Genomic DNA, 16,676 nt, shown 5'->3' with positions numbered 1-16,676 from the left:
TTAGCAACTAACTAGTATTAGGGCTTAGAAAATATCTCATGAAGGAGGAAATAAACGTAGGAAGATGAGTTATCGGTGGTCAATGGGGAGAAAGGAAACGAAGGCCAGTTCCTTTTGTAAAGATGATCTAGATCTCTGACAAATACTTGGTCATTCAATGTAATACAACTTGAATCTGTTCATACTTGAATGACTAGATACTTGGTAAGTTTCTTCATCCTATTTAACAGATTAATGGATAGACATTCAAAGCTAATCTCAAACAAAAAGAATAGCTTAGGGGAGAAATGAAATGAACGTAACGATGTTAACTACAGTGAGAATAGAATAGTGGAGGCAATGGATGGAATCAAAGATGACTTAGCGCTCGATGCCATCTCCACACAGCTCTAGAGGTGAGAACACGCCTCTCCATGTTTTGAGACCACAAAATTAAGGCGGGCGAGCCTTATTCATAGCTGGGCAAAAGCTGAACGTGATTGACATGGAACTTGGTGTTGAAAGCTCATTTTACATCGAACACTAGATAACCGATGTTAATTTTAAATGTTACATCAAAACTGACAACACCCCGGCACAAACACTCCCAAAAAATAACCACCATACTAGTTTTATTTTTCCTTTTTTAAAACTAGGAATGTTTTCCACCCTAGTTTTAGGGTGGTTTGTTGTTATTGACCAAGAGGAGAAAAATGCATTAAAAGGAATATAAACAACGGTAGCTCATCACAAAATATCATATATATATATTTATATATAATCAATGGGGCATATGGAGCTTCCTTTACAAAATTGTTTGAAAAAAAAAACTGCATTTTTTAAATTGAAAAAACTAATAGCCAAAGGAGGAGGAGGCTTCTTCATCAGACAACGAGGGGAAGCAAGTTAGTAGAGGGGTCATCCATGTCATCATACTCTATTTGCCTATCATGAATAGCAGGTTGAGTTGCTGTCGAGGTCGTAGAAAGTGAGACACTACATGACAAAGGTAGTGATTAATCACCGCTACTCTTGTAAGTAGTTGGTTTGAAAGGAGGCAAAGACGGGGGAGGCGAGGGAGGGGGAGAGATGGTAGGGAGGGGGAAGAGGGATGATGAAGGATGCATGTGGATGGTTTTTGCAGTTTCACCATTGTGGGGCTGCCCGCAAAGTAGACAAAGACGATGGATAAGGAGAGTTGGCTTCTGACCTTAAATAGACAGTGACGGGACATAGTGACTATTTGAGTTTAGATTATTTCAAGAGAACGAAAATGTAAGAGATAGGCTAATGTAAATATTAGTAAAATTAAACCAATTTTTCATAATTACTATTGTCATTTAAGTATGTTTATGCCGGTTGTGTTAACGTTTGATGTAAAAAGTAATAATGACTCCAGGTGTAAGAATAATTGAATTAACAATTGTATCATTTTTTTACAAAAATACCACCGCATCAGTTATTACATCATTGGCACAATAATCGGGATAGATTGGGTAGTGTAAAAAGGTGTTTTCTAGTAGTAATAATTATATCGAGATTTAAATATTTATAGTCCATTTTTTTTTTTGGCCAACATTTGTAGTCCAATTTAAATGCATATTATTAATGAGCCGGCTTAAATATAAAACTTTAATAGCCACTCATGGTATACCATTTGAACAGACGCTCAAGTTTAAAACTTAATTATGTTAACGCTTCACAATAACGATAAACGCTAACTAATTGCCCAGCTACCTATTAAATTACTGTATTTTGTCTAAAATAAATAAATAAAACCTGAAATATGATTTTATGGGAGTAGTTTTCACTTATTGTTACGCATGACTGGTGTATTTTTCTTTATCTGTATTTACGTGGTAAACGGAGTGATGACGAACGACTATACATTCTTTTGGCCAAAGACTCAGCCAAAATCAAAACAAATAATTTTTCATTTCGTTATCAACTATATAGATGTGTTGACTTTGAGATTTGAACATTTCCTCATATATATATTTATAATGTTATTTCTCCATGAGACGACAAATTCAATGACGTCTAAGAATCATCACAGTGGTAATAAATTCTACTCACCAAAAAGAAATTATGTCTCTAGAGATTATTTACTACATGGAAAGAATATTTTTATTCCATCAGTAAAAGTGTCTGGGTGTCTCCCAAGTCTCTCTATTCAGAAAGTATCATGGATTGCAATTCAAGCCTGACTCACCGTATTGACTTCGTCTTTATCTTAGCTTATTGTTTAATGAGTTGGATAAATTAACGTTTTTTAAATTATTTTATTTTATATATTCTCTTTATTAAAATATTATAACCTTATTTTTCTATTTTTTTAAATAAAACCCATTAAAATTTTTCCTCCCCTCCATTTTTCTCACACAAAACATAGGGTTAAAGTACCCCTTTAATTATCTGTACTGGAAATCGTTTTATTAACAGAACCCCTTTGATATGGTGAATTAATAGAGATAATTTGGAGAAAAATATATATTCGAGTCTTGTATATAGGACCAAAACAAACTACTCAACTAGCTTGTTTTCTTTTAATTAAAGAGGCGAATGAGATTACAAGTAGGATTGAAATTGCGTCTTCCTACATAGAGCTTTTATGCTACTGAGCTGTAAGGAGATGGACAATTAACTTTTACATTTAAAATGGAGGGAGTAATTCATATCAAAGTGCAGTATCTCATAATGTTCATCTTCCGGCCTTAGCCGCATGTTATAAACAGGTTTAATTTATTCTTTTGTTTTATACACATAAAGAGGTTTATTCTTGCCAAAACTTTATTGATGTTTCTCAACACCGTAATTTGCTTACGGTCATGCATGATATATCTTATTATTTTTGATAATTTTTGTGACGTGTATAAAAGTTCGAATAATTTATAACAGTTGTTTAGTTACTTCGTTATGTTTTTCAAGTTATTAAATATATATTGTGATTGTTGAATGCCGTTTCTTCTAAACTGTTCACTTCCTCCTTTTTTGATTTTCCACTTGGTTGTCCAACCTTCTTTTAGCACCATCATTTAAAAAGATTAATTTAATTTTAAAAAAATGAATTGATGGAATTTATGACTCGACTAATATGAAATTTAGGAAGTCGAAGAAAAAACTTAGTTTGGTCTATAGTTACATGGAATCCGACCAACTAATATGCCAGGCCCACCTGGAGTTAATTAAACTTGTCATGGTTTGTGAACAGTATGGATCCATATGAATTTTTACCATTTATATTAATTATATTTATGTTGATAGTAATTTTATCTATACATTCAAACTTAAATTGAACATAAATTCTCCTGAAATAAATAAACGTTTAGAATATGATAGTGAAACCCCTAGAAAGTTTCAATTTTTATATAAAATCCTCTAGGTTATTAGTTTATTATTTTACTAATAAGGCATTCATGGTTAAAGACAACAAATATCACCTCTCACACTTTTTTTTTTGGTAAAATAATATCATTAAACTTCTAATTAAATGTATTGATAATTATCATAAACTTTTCTGTGTTGTGTACCAAAATTAAGAAGATATATAATATTTTACCCATATCTTTATATTGAGAGTTCAAGATGAACTTTAGTATAACATCAAAATAAATTATTTTAGTATGAAATGAAGAATTAGACGACCAAATGATGAAGGAAGAAGCGCGCACACACAGATATATATATATATATATGTGCACCCTGAAAATGATTTGGAAGAAAGTCTGGTTCACGAGGAATATTGAATATTCTATCCAGATCAAGATAAGTTGTCTTATTAGAAAGAAAGAAAAACTTTGAAATGGTCTTCAAGTTCCCATAGCCAACTAGTTATACCAAAGGTGCTAAGAAGAATATATAGGCTGACCAAATCAAAGCAATTAAAATATGGAAGATAAAAGAGCCAGTGCGCCTATAAATAAATCATTTATTTGCATGAACAGAACACAAACTTGAAAGCTGATCAGTACTACCTTTGTTTGCATATTTCAACTTACAAGTTCATAGCTTTCCCTCTTTGCTATCCATGGAAAATCCTGTAAGGTTCTCAAGTTGCAGAGGCGTGGCCTTTGAGGTCAAGCCTCATGCAGATCCTTTCGCCATAGCCAAAGCTGCTCAACCAGAACCACAAAAAAGCAATCGCTTTTGGCCTTTTTCTTCTTCCAAAGTGTTCCCTTCCTCCATACAAAGATCTGTCAGCAAACCCAGCAGCCATTTCTGTGACCTTGAACCAGAAGAAGAAGAAGACGACGATGATACTGTTCTTGAAGATGTCCCAGAAGAAGCCCACGACTTTGAGAACCAGAAGCCTGTCATGGTCCCACTTCCTAGCAAGCGTGAACAAGTGCAACCATCAAAGCCTGCACGAAAGAGCGGATCGAGACTGTCCATCATACTGCTAGATCAAGGGCTTTTCACTGTATACAAGAGGCTTTTCGTGCTTAGCTTGATCCTGAATATAACTGGCCTGGTTCTTGCAGCAACAGGCCATTTCCCATATGCAAGAAATAGGGCTGCTCTTTTCTCTATTGCCAACATACTCGCTTTGGTTCTATGTCGAAGCGAGGCCTTCTTTCGTGTTGTGTTTTGGCTTTCAGTGAAGCTCCTTGGTAGGCCATGGGTGCCTCTTCTTCTCAAAACTAGCACAACTGCTATTTTGCAAAGCGTCGGAGGCATACACAGTGGCTGTGGTGTTTCCTCTATTGCTTGGCTCGTATATGCTTTGGTTCTCACTCTTAAAGACAGAGACAACACTTCACCGGAGATCATAGGCGTCGCGTCGGCCATTCTTGGCCTTCTTTGCCTCTCTTCTCTGGCAGCATTCCCACTGGTTCGCCATCTCCATCACAATGTATTCGAAAGAACTCACCGTTTTGCTGGCTGGACCGCTCTTCTTCTTCTCTGGGCGTTCATCATTCTCACAATCTCCTATGACCCGAAATCCAAATCCTACACAAGCCAACTTGGGTCTAGGTTGATCAAAACACAAGAATTTTGGTTTACTGTAGCCATCACAATCATTATAATCATCCCATGGCTCACAGTTCAACGTGTTCGTGTCAATATCTCCACCGCTTCCGGCCACGCATCGATCATCAAATTCAATGGAGGAATCAAAGCTGGAATACTGGGAAGAATCAGTCCTTCATCACTCTCAGAATGGCACGCCTTTGGGATAATCTCAGACGGAAAGAAAGACCACATGATGCTTGCTGGTGCAGTTGGAGACTTCACAAGATCTCTTGTCTCGAACCCACCAAGCCACTTGTGGGTTCGGCAAGTTCACTTCGCAGGCCTGCCATATCTGGTGAACCTGTACGAGAGAGTGTTGTTGGTGGCCACTGGTTCAGGAATCTGCGTGTTCCTCTCCTTTCTGTTGCAGCCATGTAGAGCAGATGTGAATTTGTTGTGGGTGGCTAAGGGGATTGAACAGAACTTTGGTGAGGAAATCAAGGGAATGATGAGTGGGCATCCAAAAGAGAAGGTGATAGTTCAGGATACTACTGTTCTTGGGAGGCCAAATGTGTCTGAACTCAGTGTGATCACAGCCAAGAGGTGTAATGCTCAGGTGGTCATCGTCACCAGCAATCCTGAAGGAAGCAGAGACGTTGTGAATGCCTGCAAGAAAGCTGGGATTGCAGCATTTGGACCGATATGGGATTCTTAGTTTAATTTCATTTTCTTCTTATCAAGTAATTAATTTCCTTTGGTACGTACTGTCCATTAATAATGTTCCTTTCCTCTTTAGATGTTCGTATTCATACATGTTAGCTTTCGTATCGAGTTTGCCAGCTCTGATGATTTGCACCAGACTTTACAATCTGTATACTCCTCCGGTCCTTATTATAAGACCCAATTTGACTTTTTATTTGGTCCTAATTATAAGACCCAATTCATTTTCTCTCTTATATTTATGCATTTTTTCCAAGATAATCCTTCTAATAATGATAGTTTTAGCCAATATACTTAATTAGCAAGGATATTTTAGGAATAACAACACTTATTTATTATAAATAACCAACTTAACTTACTTCTTTAATCTCCTCAAATAAGTCAATTGGGTCTTATAATTAGGACCGGAGGAGTATATCCGATGGCTAAATCACCAATATTGGCTTTTCTTATTTTTCATTTGTGTTATATAGGGAAAACCATTTTGTAGTTATCTATATTTTTTTTTTCAGTGACAAAGTGTTTAACTACTCTGGAAGTATACACAAATGAGTATCCAGCACTTGAAATTTTTTTTTACTCTTATATATCCTCAAAGTTTTGTTTTGTAATATTTCCGCTCTGAGTTATTATCTGCAGTCAAGTTTGACCATTAAAAACACTAATCAAACTGCATAATTTAACAGTCAAATTTAACAATAACGACCAGGTATTTTTGTTACGAAAATAAATTTTCATGACTTATAGTAGCCAAAAAAAAAATTCAGCTGTTGGGTGTTACTTCATGAATACTTTGAGGTATTTAAGCACCTTATCCTATTTTTTTATTATATATAATTTGGTAAATTATATTTTTTTCTGGATTAAATCTCTTAATTTTGCTTTGTTAGCACTATTAACATTCGAATAGAGGTTAACAGAGCAAAGTTATATGGACTAACAAAGAACAAAGTTTATCCCAACAAAAATTATCAAAAAAGATTATCAGTTGCACCCTTCCCTCTGCTAGGGTTTTCCTCTCCCTCTCCTGGGGTTTCTCGCTCCGTCGAGTTGCGGCTATGGTGCTGCTCAGGCGTCGGCCTCTCCCTCTTCTCCAGAGGGACTCTTCTCCTCTTCCAATGAGGGTCTATTCTCGTGTCCCAACGGCGTGGCCATCGTGTGTGCCGTTTGGGTGCACATCCTCTGAAGGTGATGATCAAGGAGGTTTGGTGGATGGACGAGATAAGGGTTGCAAGTCAAGTTCTATGGTGAAGGTCTTCAAAGCAGACCTCCGGTGGGTGCCTCCGTGGGTCTTGGTGCTGCGGATTTGCTCAAGATGGTTGCTTTCTCTCCATACAGTTAAAAGGATGGTGGTGAGGTATGATACGAAAAATAGGAATTGGGGATTCTCTGTTGCTCTAACGGTGGTTCTGAATTTCCTTGAGCAAAGGATTTCAGTGATGAGGATTTTGGGAGTCCTGGGTTATGAGGTTTGGAAGACAAAAAGGCGGGGAAGAACTCGAATGGTTGGCCTAAATTCAAATAGCAGGGCTATTGAGATCTATTATGAAAGAAGTTATGATTGGTTTGTGTTTGTTGTTTGCCTTTTTTCTCCTACCGATGGGAGTATGGCTGGTTCCTTTGTTGCTCGAGTTTCTCATTTTTGGTTTTCAGATGGCCTTTTATGGATCATCTTCTCTGTTATGGATAGGCTCTTGCTTGTTCAGTGTGTCCATTATCACTGTTCATCTATGGGCTGGAGCTATGTCCCCCTCCTTGAGGATTTTATCTCTTCAAGGAATTTTTTCAGGAATCATTCCCGTGAGTGGATTCCCACAGAAGCATATTTAGTAGCTGCTAGAGTTGCTAAAGCTTCAATGAAGGGGCCTTACCCGTCAAATTGGGTGTTGCGACCCTTTTTTCAGGAGCAATGGTCGTTGGATGTTGCGCCGCTTGTTCTCATGTTGTTTTCAATTTTCCTTATTTCTGTAATTACTTTCTTTGTTCTGGTTTGGGTTGCCTGTGTTTGTTTTGTTTTGGAGCTTTGTTGAAGCTTTGTACCTGTACCTGTTCTACTTAGTAATACATGTTTGTTGGCAAAAAAAAAAAAAAACACAGAAAAAAGTTTAAAGATATGGTCAAGAGAGGAAAAATATATAAATGCCAAATTAAAATTAAAAAAAAAGTATAAATACCTGCAAAATAATTTTATTATTATATGTAATAACGGAAGGTATGACTCTTTCTTTTCTAAACTATTTTTCCTTAATTCCAAGACGTTCTGTCAAGTAGAAAAGGTTGTAAATAATCTTTGCTTACTGACTGCACAAAAACGGAAATATTAAAACTAATTAAGACATTATTGCGGCTACAATTATTAAATTTTCAGCACTTGATGACTTGCCCTTTGTGTTGAGAAATTTAGTGCTGGACTTGTTCCAACGGTCAATTTCAATTATCCCGGTATAATTATTTATTATTTATTTTTCGTCTTTTATCCCTATAAGTCACTACCCTACTTTTAAGCTCAGCCAAATCTATTTTGAACCGAATCGAATTGAACCAAACCAACATGAATGATAAAACCTTCAAAACTGACCTGAAATAAATCTTGGTTTAGCATTTAACTTTGTCAAATGGATTGATTTGGTTCGGGTTTCGGTTTTCAATCCATCTCTTTAGACCTAAACCAAATCAAACCAAACTTGATGGATTTAATTAGGCTTTTTTCTGAAAAAAAATTAAATACTATTTCAAATATTTGAATATTATTTCAAATCCTATTTTAAAAGCCAGCCAAAGTTTTTCGCTCTGACCCTATAAGATCAATTAGCACACAAAATACAATATTAGACTAGTAAAAGTAATTTATTAAATATGTGATTTTAATAATATTAAATCTATTAATTTAAATGTTATATACGTTATTGGAAATTTGGAACATATTGATTCAAAATTATAACATAGAGAAAACACAACATAACTGTATGTACATCTGTAAAAATGAAATTTTAGAAAAGAAAATTTGTACTTTTTTTTAAAAAAATCATTTAATGGGATACAAACCAATCTAAGCCGATAAAAAAAAAACCAAACCAAACCGATTTTTTTTTTAAAAATGAGTAGTTCCCAAGATTTTTAGAACTGATTAATTTGGTTCGATTTTGTTTTTATCCGAAACCGAATCTTTGAACACTTCCTATTATAAGTTGATAAGGAAAAAAAATTGATGTTGCGTCAGTGGCACTGTACGTAGTGACTCTGCATTTTCTTTTCTTGAGGTCCTATAGCTTCTGTGACGTCGCTGGGAAGAAACTGAAATTATATTTATATACAAAGAACCCTAATAATACGTAGGACCAGTTCTTCTACGTAACTTAGTTATATTTATACACCCTTGTTACGTCAGGTCTCTTTAATTATGTGCTTAACGATGATTAGTAGCCTCAATAATATCACGCTTTGTATAATTAAAAAATTGTCCTGAAGCTCAACCTCATGCATCCTGACGTCTTACCCAGCATGAGCGTAACAAGACTATTTCAGTATGTGTATTATAGACAGCTTCAATATTTATCCAATTGCATTCTGTGATATCTTTGTACAATTGTACTTATATATTATAATCCAAATTAAAAATGTAAGAGATAGACAAATTAAATATTTTTTCTATATCTAGAAAATTTTAAACCATATGATGAAAATTAATTGATTGTTGAAAAGTTAAAACTCAGTGATAAGATATTTTGCAGAGTATTTAATCAAAGATTAAATTTGATTATAACATAATAACATGATGCATGTCTGTTTAATACGTATTAATTTGCGTGATATCACTGTAATAAACAATTTATGGTTAATAAGTTATGCTTTCAATGAAAGAAATTAATTTTAAATATTTTTGAATGTTGATGATATATTTCCTTTGTTCTTCCCTCTTAAAATGGGGCATGAATATTTTAGAAGAGTGTGTGTGTATTGGTCTGACAAGATTTTTCGTATATTTAGGTGGTTCGTTTTTTTCCCGAGAAAATTAATTATTATATGTAGTGCTGTAAAAATTAATAGAAAAAAAAAATGAAAAAGGTCCTCCCCTCCTTCCCCCAAAAAAAACACACGACACTCTTATCGTTGCTTACTTATGGACGGTTCAGATTTGAACGGTTCAGATTTGATTTCTTTTTTATTTTTATTTATTTAAAATAATTATTTTAATATGTATAGGATCTAAAATGGTGATGATCTCTTAACTATTATTCTTTCAAAAAAATAATTTTCTCTATTTAAAAATAGTTAATTAAATATTTTAAATCTGAACCGTTCAAATCAGATATAGACGATTCAGATCCGATGAGCTTACGGTACTCATCAAAGGGATGAGCACCGAAACTGGTTCCCTTACTTATGTGCTTTTTCTAATTAGTAGATGCCACGTAGCTTTTAAAAATTTAATTAATATCCCCAGATTGACAAAGACTGATTGAAATTGGGAAGTAGAATTGGTCAATATGAGATTTTTTACATCAATTATTATCCCAGATGTGTTTTGATGTTAATTATTTCTTGATTTTATACTACCTCCGGTGCTCAATATAAAAGCTAGTTGACTAATTTAAGTAGATAAAGAAATTTAGTTAAATTAATTATTTGTAATAAATATATGTTATCTTTGCTAAAAATACCCTTACTAATCAAGTGTATTGGCTAGAATTACCATTATTACAAAAACTATATTGGGAAAAATAGATAAATATAAGAGACAAAGTAGATTGGGGTCTTATATTTATGATAAAAATAAAAATCAATGGAGCGCTTGTATTAAGAACGGGTATTGTTTGTAAGTTTAATGACTTTTAATTTCCTAAATATTTGCAGGAACATCTTTTCGATGGAAACTGCAAAATGTTATTCAATAGAAAAGAAGAGACACAAGATCAGATCAGTCAACTGTGTCTGCCTTCCTCCTAAGAAAGGTATTGGTTGATCAAAGTTAACACAACGTAACTATCATTTCTCTATTCATATGTCCCGTCTAAAATATAAAACATTATTAACCAATTCACACCGATCAAGAAATGTTAGTTAAGTCATTAAATGCACCATAAATTGATAAAATTTTGCCTATTTTACCTTCTTCAATAATGTGATTGTGAAATTTTCTCATCTCCCCTACATTTAAAACTCTATCTTCCTCATAACAGGGGATAACAAAAAATTATAATTAATTATACCCTGTCAACTTCTTATCTTGTGGACCAAAATTTTGTTGTAGGAGACTTCTTATATTTTGGACCATAGAGAGTAATAAGTAAGCATATATAATATTCTCTCTATATATGAAGTCCCTCGGACCATGGGAAGTTTAAATAGGCTAATTAAATGACCAAGTGAAGAATGTTCCATAGTTTGGTGGTCCCTTTTAAAAGTGCTACTACCTCCGGTGCTTATACAAGAGTTAGATAATAAATTTCTGGATATTGAAGAAATGAATTAAGTTAATTATTTGTAATATTTGTGTGTTGTCAATCCTAAATTATTATCTTTAATCACGTGTATTGGAACTATCTTTTGGTAGGAACATCTTTAATATGTATAATTAATAGAAATATTTTAGTGAAAAAATTATAAATTTGGAAGATAAAGTGAATTGAGGTTCTATATTTAAAACTAAATCCAACTCTTAACTAACTTTTATATTAATTAATGAAGAAGAGGTGAACGCTTTTGAATTTGGCCTAAGGCATCATTTGCCATAGCAACTTCTTATGAATTTTAATTCTTTCTTACTGAAACACCAGAAGGGGATTCAATTTCAGTTACGATATGATGTGCGAACCGATTCTTCACAAAATAGTTGTTACTTCAGACCTCAGTCACAAGACAACCTGCCAAAATTTAAACTGCTCCGATATGAGCAGATGTTGAAAGAATTTCTCCAACTAAGATAAGATATGTACCCTGAAACTTTCTTTATTCTTGAGATTCTTTTCGTCTAACTTCAGAGGATAAGGCACATTCTCCCCAAGGATAAATATCTCTTTAATCTCTAGCATTTCCTTGTTGAAATCAAGAACTTCAAATCATCCTCTTTTAGGAGTCATTAGAATAAAGCAGAGGTTTCTGTCACGAGAACTTGGTGGACAGGAATGCTTGATCGACTAGAACCATCTATTGAAGCAGAAGGCCCCAATAAAATGAATGAAGACACTGAGGTGAAAACCAGACTATGTCTATGTAAATTAAAGCAAATAATCAAAATGACAATTATATCATTTCAAATATATATATAATTAAGAGTAAAATACATTGACTACCCTTCAGTTATACCTTAATTACACGAACCTCCCATCTATTTTGAAAATATACAGTTTAGTCCAATACATTAACACTGTTAAGAATATTCTCAAAAGATTCTAAAAACATAATCTTTAATTAAAATTTATATTAAAATAAATTTTATTTACTATTTTACCCCATTCTGATCTATCCCCAAAATTTATATTAAACTATATTTTATTTTATTTTTCTTATTTTTATTTTCTTGTTTTTGCAAACAGTTATTTGCTTAATGTTTTCAATCTAAACTTAATGTGTTTATTATAAATGTTTGCAGAAAAATGTGTTTAAGAATTTTAAATTATAGATTCAAATAACTTACTCAATCTATCAAACTTACGTAGTTTATACTATATAGTGAGTAAAAATATGTGCTTGATATATATTTTTAACCATTTAAAAAATAAAATAAAGAAATTTAAAATATGATGAAAAATTAAAATTATAAAATTTTACAATAAATTCAAAATTAATAAATTTTATAATATATTACAAATTTTGAAAATTCATGTATTAAAAGCAGTTTTTGGTTGCATAGTTTTTTAGGAATATAAGTGTTTAATTAATTCTTATGATAAAGAGGGGTATTTTGGTTTTAAAAAAAAGAACTTAAAAAGTTACAATCAACTGTTAACTAATAGTTTGGATAAATGGAAATAAAATATCAGTTATACAAGAGAGGTTAGTGTAATCTGTATTTTAATTGTGAGGGAGGTCTATATGGGTTTTCAAAATAGAAGGGATGTCTATGTAATTTAGTTAAAACTGAGGAGTGGTTAGAGTATTTTACTCTATAATTAATTATCAGAATCTACTTGCTATTGTACCCTTCAGTACAATAACAAAAAATTGTAACAACTCTTTGCAAACATAAATCAAGAATCCCATATGGGTCCAAATGCTGGAATCCCAGCTTTCTTGCTGGCATTCACAACGTCTCCACTTCCTTCGGGATTACTTGTGACGATGACCACTTGAGCATTACACCCCCTGGCCGTGATCACACTGAGTTCAGACGCATGTGGCCTCCCAAGAACAGCATTATCATAAACTATCACCTTCTCTTTTGGATGCCCACTCATCATTCCTTTGATTTCCTTCCCAAAGTTCTGTTCAATCCCCTTAGTCACCCACAGCAAGTTCACGTCTGCTCTACATGGCTGCAACAGAAATGAGAGGAACACGCAGATTCCTGAACCGGTGGCCACCAACAACACCCTCTCGTACTTCACCAGATATGGCAGGCCTGCGAAGTGAACTTGGCGAACCCACGAGTGGCTTGGTGGGTTTGGGACCAGAGATCTTGTGAAGTCTCCAACTGCACCAGCAAGCATCATGTGGTCTCTCTTTCCGTCCGAGATCATTCCGAAGGCGTGCCATTCTGAAAGTGGTGAAGGGCTGATTCTTCCCAGTACTTCCCCTTTGATCCCTCCATTGAATTTGATGATCGCTGCGTGGCCGGAAGCGGGGGAGACCTCGACGCAAACCCGTCGGACTGTCAACCATGAGATGATTATAATGACTGTGATGGCTATAGTGAACCAAGTCTCTTGTGTTTTGATCAACCTAGACCAGAGGTGGCTCGTGTAGGATTTGGATATTGGGTCGTAGGAGATTGTGAGTATGATGAAGGCCCAGAGGAGAAGAAGAGCTGTCCAACCAGCAAAACGATGAGTTCTTTCAAATACATTATGATGGAGATGCCTGTGATCTCTGGTGAAGTATTGTCTGTGTCTTTAAGAGTGAGAACCAAAGCATATACGAGCCAAGCAATAGAAGAAACGCCACAGCCACTGTGTATGCCTCCTACACTTTGTCAAAGAGAGGTTGCACCAGTTTTGAGAAGAAGAGGCACCCATGGCCTCCCAAGGAGCTTCACTGCAACCCAAAACACGACACGAAAGAAGGCCTCGCTTCTACAGAGAACCAAAGCGAGTATGCTGCCAATAGAGAAGAGAGCAGCCCTGTTTCTTGCATATGGTAAATGGCCTGTTGCTGCAAGAACCAGGCCAGTTATGTTAAGGATCAACCTAAGAACGAAAAGTCTCTTGTATACGATGAAAAGCCCTTGATCTAGCAGTATGATTGACAGTCTTGATCCGTTCTTTGGTGCAGGTTTTGATAGTTGCAATTGCTCATGCTTGGTAGGAAGTGGGATCATGGCAGGCTTCTGGTTCTCAGTGTCGTAGGTTTCTTCTGGGACATGTTTGACAGAATCATCGTCTTCTTCTTCTTCTTCGCTTTCTACTTCGATGTCACAGAAGTGGCTACTGGTCGTGCTAATGGATCTCTGAAAATCGGAAGGAAAAACTCTCGAAAAGCCGAAAGAATCTGTGTGAAGCTTGGCCTCAATGGCTAGCTGGGTTCTAAAGCTTGGGAGCTTTACAGGGGTTTCCATGGAATGAATTGTAGTTGGATTGCTAGGAATTCAGAAATTGAGATGTGGAAGCATGGCAATTGGTTTTCCGTGTTCCCTTCCGTCCATGGAAATGTTCTGTTTATAGCCACTTTATTCTTCTTCTTTTCTTTTCTTTTTTTTGTTTTTGTTTTTGAATTTTTAGCCGCCTTTTGTCGCTGATAGTTTGCACATTCAAACTATCCCTTGACTCTATCAACCAATACAGATTGTTTGAAATCTTTTTTTTTTCTGTGGTTCTTAATGTAACAACTATTTAACTAATTTGATTATATTAGAAAGTTAGGTAAATTACTTAATTATAAAAAATACGATGTTTTTTTAAAACATAATAATCATCTTCTTTAATATCCTTTCTCCCTCTCCTAATACGGGTAATTTAAAAAAAATTGATAAATATGATAAATGAATCTTATATTTAGAATTAAGATTAACTGAATAATTAGATCCTATATGAAGGATTGGAAGAGCATAAAAGAGGAAATTGTCTTCAGATGCTCTGACAATTTTTTTTCCTCCCAAAAAACAGCGGAAGAAGAGATTTAATCTCTATAGTTATTTTTTAATAGAGTAAAGTAAATGAGTCAGGTTTCGGGCTTATCAAAATTAAGATATGCTTCGAAACTGATCAAAAAGCGTTTTCATATGCCTATAGTTATTTCTTTTAACATGTGTATCCAGAATTTAATTCTAAATCATAATATGTGAAAGCAATTCTATTAATTTTTATGGCCAGAATTTTAATTCTTTAAAAATAAATTAAGTTTGTAAACTACAGCACAGCCATCCCATGGAAGATAATATATGGAGATAGTGCAAAACATACCGGTCATTAAACAATAAGTTGAGACAGTAATTTAGAGATCAATGATCTAATCATGGAATTGAAGTCAACTCAATCATAATTAAAATAATATAATTGAATTAAAATTAATTTTTAGAAAATCAGATGCATGTATATATGTATATGATCAATGTGAAGGGGAAAAAAAACTGATATAGGATTTCATATTCTACCTCTGCATTATTGAAGCATGGGCGAAAAAGTTGCCGTTTGAACATTTGAAGTTAGTTTTGTTGTGATATGAGGCAATGCCGTAGAATGGAATCTCATTGAAATTTCTTTGCACGAATTTTGTACAATGACCTGTAGTATTCGCAGTTCAAAAAACATCACAACTTACTATGAATTTTGTAACATCCTGAATTTTTTGACACAGAATGAGCAGAAAAGAGAAAATTCATTAAAATTATTTAATAGTCCAATTACAATTGGGAAAAATTACGGAATATTGATTTTCAAGGTCTAGAAATATTTTAGAAAAGTTTATTCCCCAAAAAATGGCTTAAATAATTTTAAAGCTATTTTCATAGCAAAATGGGTTGTTTTCTTAGAAAATTCTAAGAAAAATATTTAGAGGTTTCTAATTAACTAGAAAATTTTAGAAAAATTATTTTATGAGGTAAAGAAGTTATTTGAGGCATAAAATCCTTAAAATGGGTTAAGGATTAATTTCTAGAATTAAGGGCTGTTTTTTTGGAAAATTCAGGAAAAATAGCTGAGAGATGATTTTTGGTCCCAAATTTTTATGAAAATTATTTTAAGGGTCACAAAAGCTATTGGATGAGCAAAATCCATCTAAAATACTATGGATTAATTTTTGGATTCACAAATTCAGGAAATTATGTGGAAGGGGGATAAGAAATAAGGAATAATTAAAGGCAAAATGGTCCATTGCCTCATGTGCACAGCCCGCACGTGTCGATCCATCCTCATAACCATCAGAATTCATTTTCCTTCCCCATTTCATTACTGCCGGAGGTGGTGATCGGATGTATTTGGGTCACATGCAAACCGATTAACCTTACAAGTTAAGCCTCCTGATCATTCTCCTACCCTTTTCTTTTCGGTTTTGTGCGTGGTTTGGCTGTAATGGAAGAGAGAGTTGGGGTGGAGAGAGGAAGTTGAGGAAAGGAGAGAAAGACCAGTGAATTCATGTTCTATGGCAAGACTGAAGTAAATGATGCTGGTTTTTAAGCTTGCATGTCACTGTTATCTCTGTTTCATGAATTCCCGAACAGAGCATGTCATTTCTGGGTTCATAGGCATCGGGTTTGAGGTATTAGGAGAGAGGAAACGTGTATTATATGAATATGAAGTTGCATGTTGATAATGGTGGTTGCATGTGGATTTCTTGCTCTGTTTTTGTGAGCCGAAACAGAGCTTTAACTTTCTGGTTATGGGGTTATATGTTGGGTCTTTCAGAACTGAAGGAGTGTAGGCATATACATA

At 34.3% G+C, this 16,676-nt stretch overlaps 1 protein-coding gene and 1 pseudogene across 1 annotated transcript; one reads left to right on the top strand and one right to left on the bottom strand.

Moving 5' to 3' along the window:
- The first annotated feature begins 4,006 nt into the window (after window positions 1–4,006).
- Window positions 4,007–5,711, top strand: LOC114743499 (adenylate-forming reductase 03009-like). Its single transcript, XM_028931709.1, has 3 exons — window positions 4,007–4,796; window positions 4,881–5,388; window positions 5,446–5,711. The coding sequence occupies exons 1-3, from the start codon at window positions 4,007–4,009 to the stop codon at window positions 5,645–5,647; spliced, it is 1,500 nt and encodes a 499-aa protein (XP_028787542.1). The 3' UTR covers window positions 5,648–5,711.
- A 7,131-nt stretch (window positions 5,712–12,842) lies between these two features.
- LOC114743514 (adenylate-forming reductase 03009-like) lies at window positions 12,843–14,365 on the bottom strand (annotated as a pseudogene).
- Between the last annotated feature and the right edge of the window lie 2,311 nt (window positions 14,366–16,676).

This window comes from Neltuma alba, unplaced genomic scaffold, assembly GCF_004799145.2.
Source record: "Neltuma alba isolate B1F8T4 unplaced genomic scaffold, ASM479914v2 tig00004040_pilon, whole genome shotgun sequence".
NCBI lineage: Eukaryota > Viridiplantae > Streptophyta > Magnoliopsida > Fabales > Fabaceae > Neltuma > Neltuma alba.
Note: the sequence above shows the minus strand (reverse complement) of the source record. Positions and strands in the feature narration are given on the sequence as shown.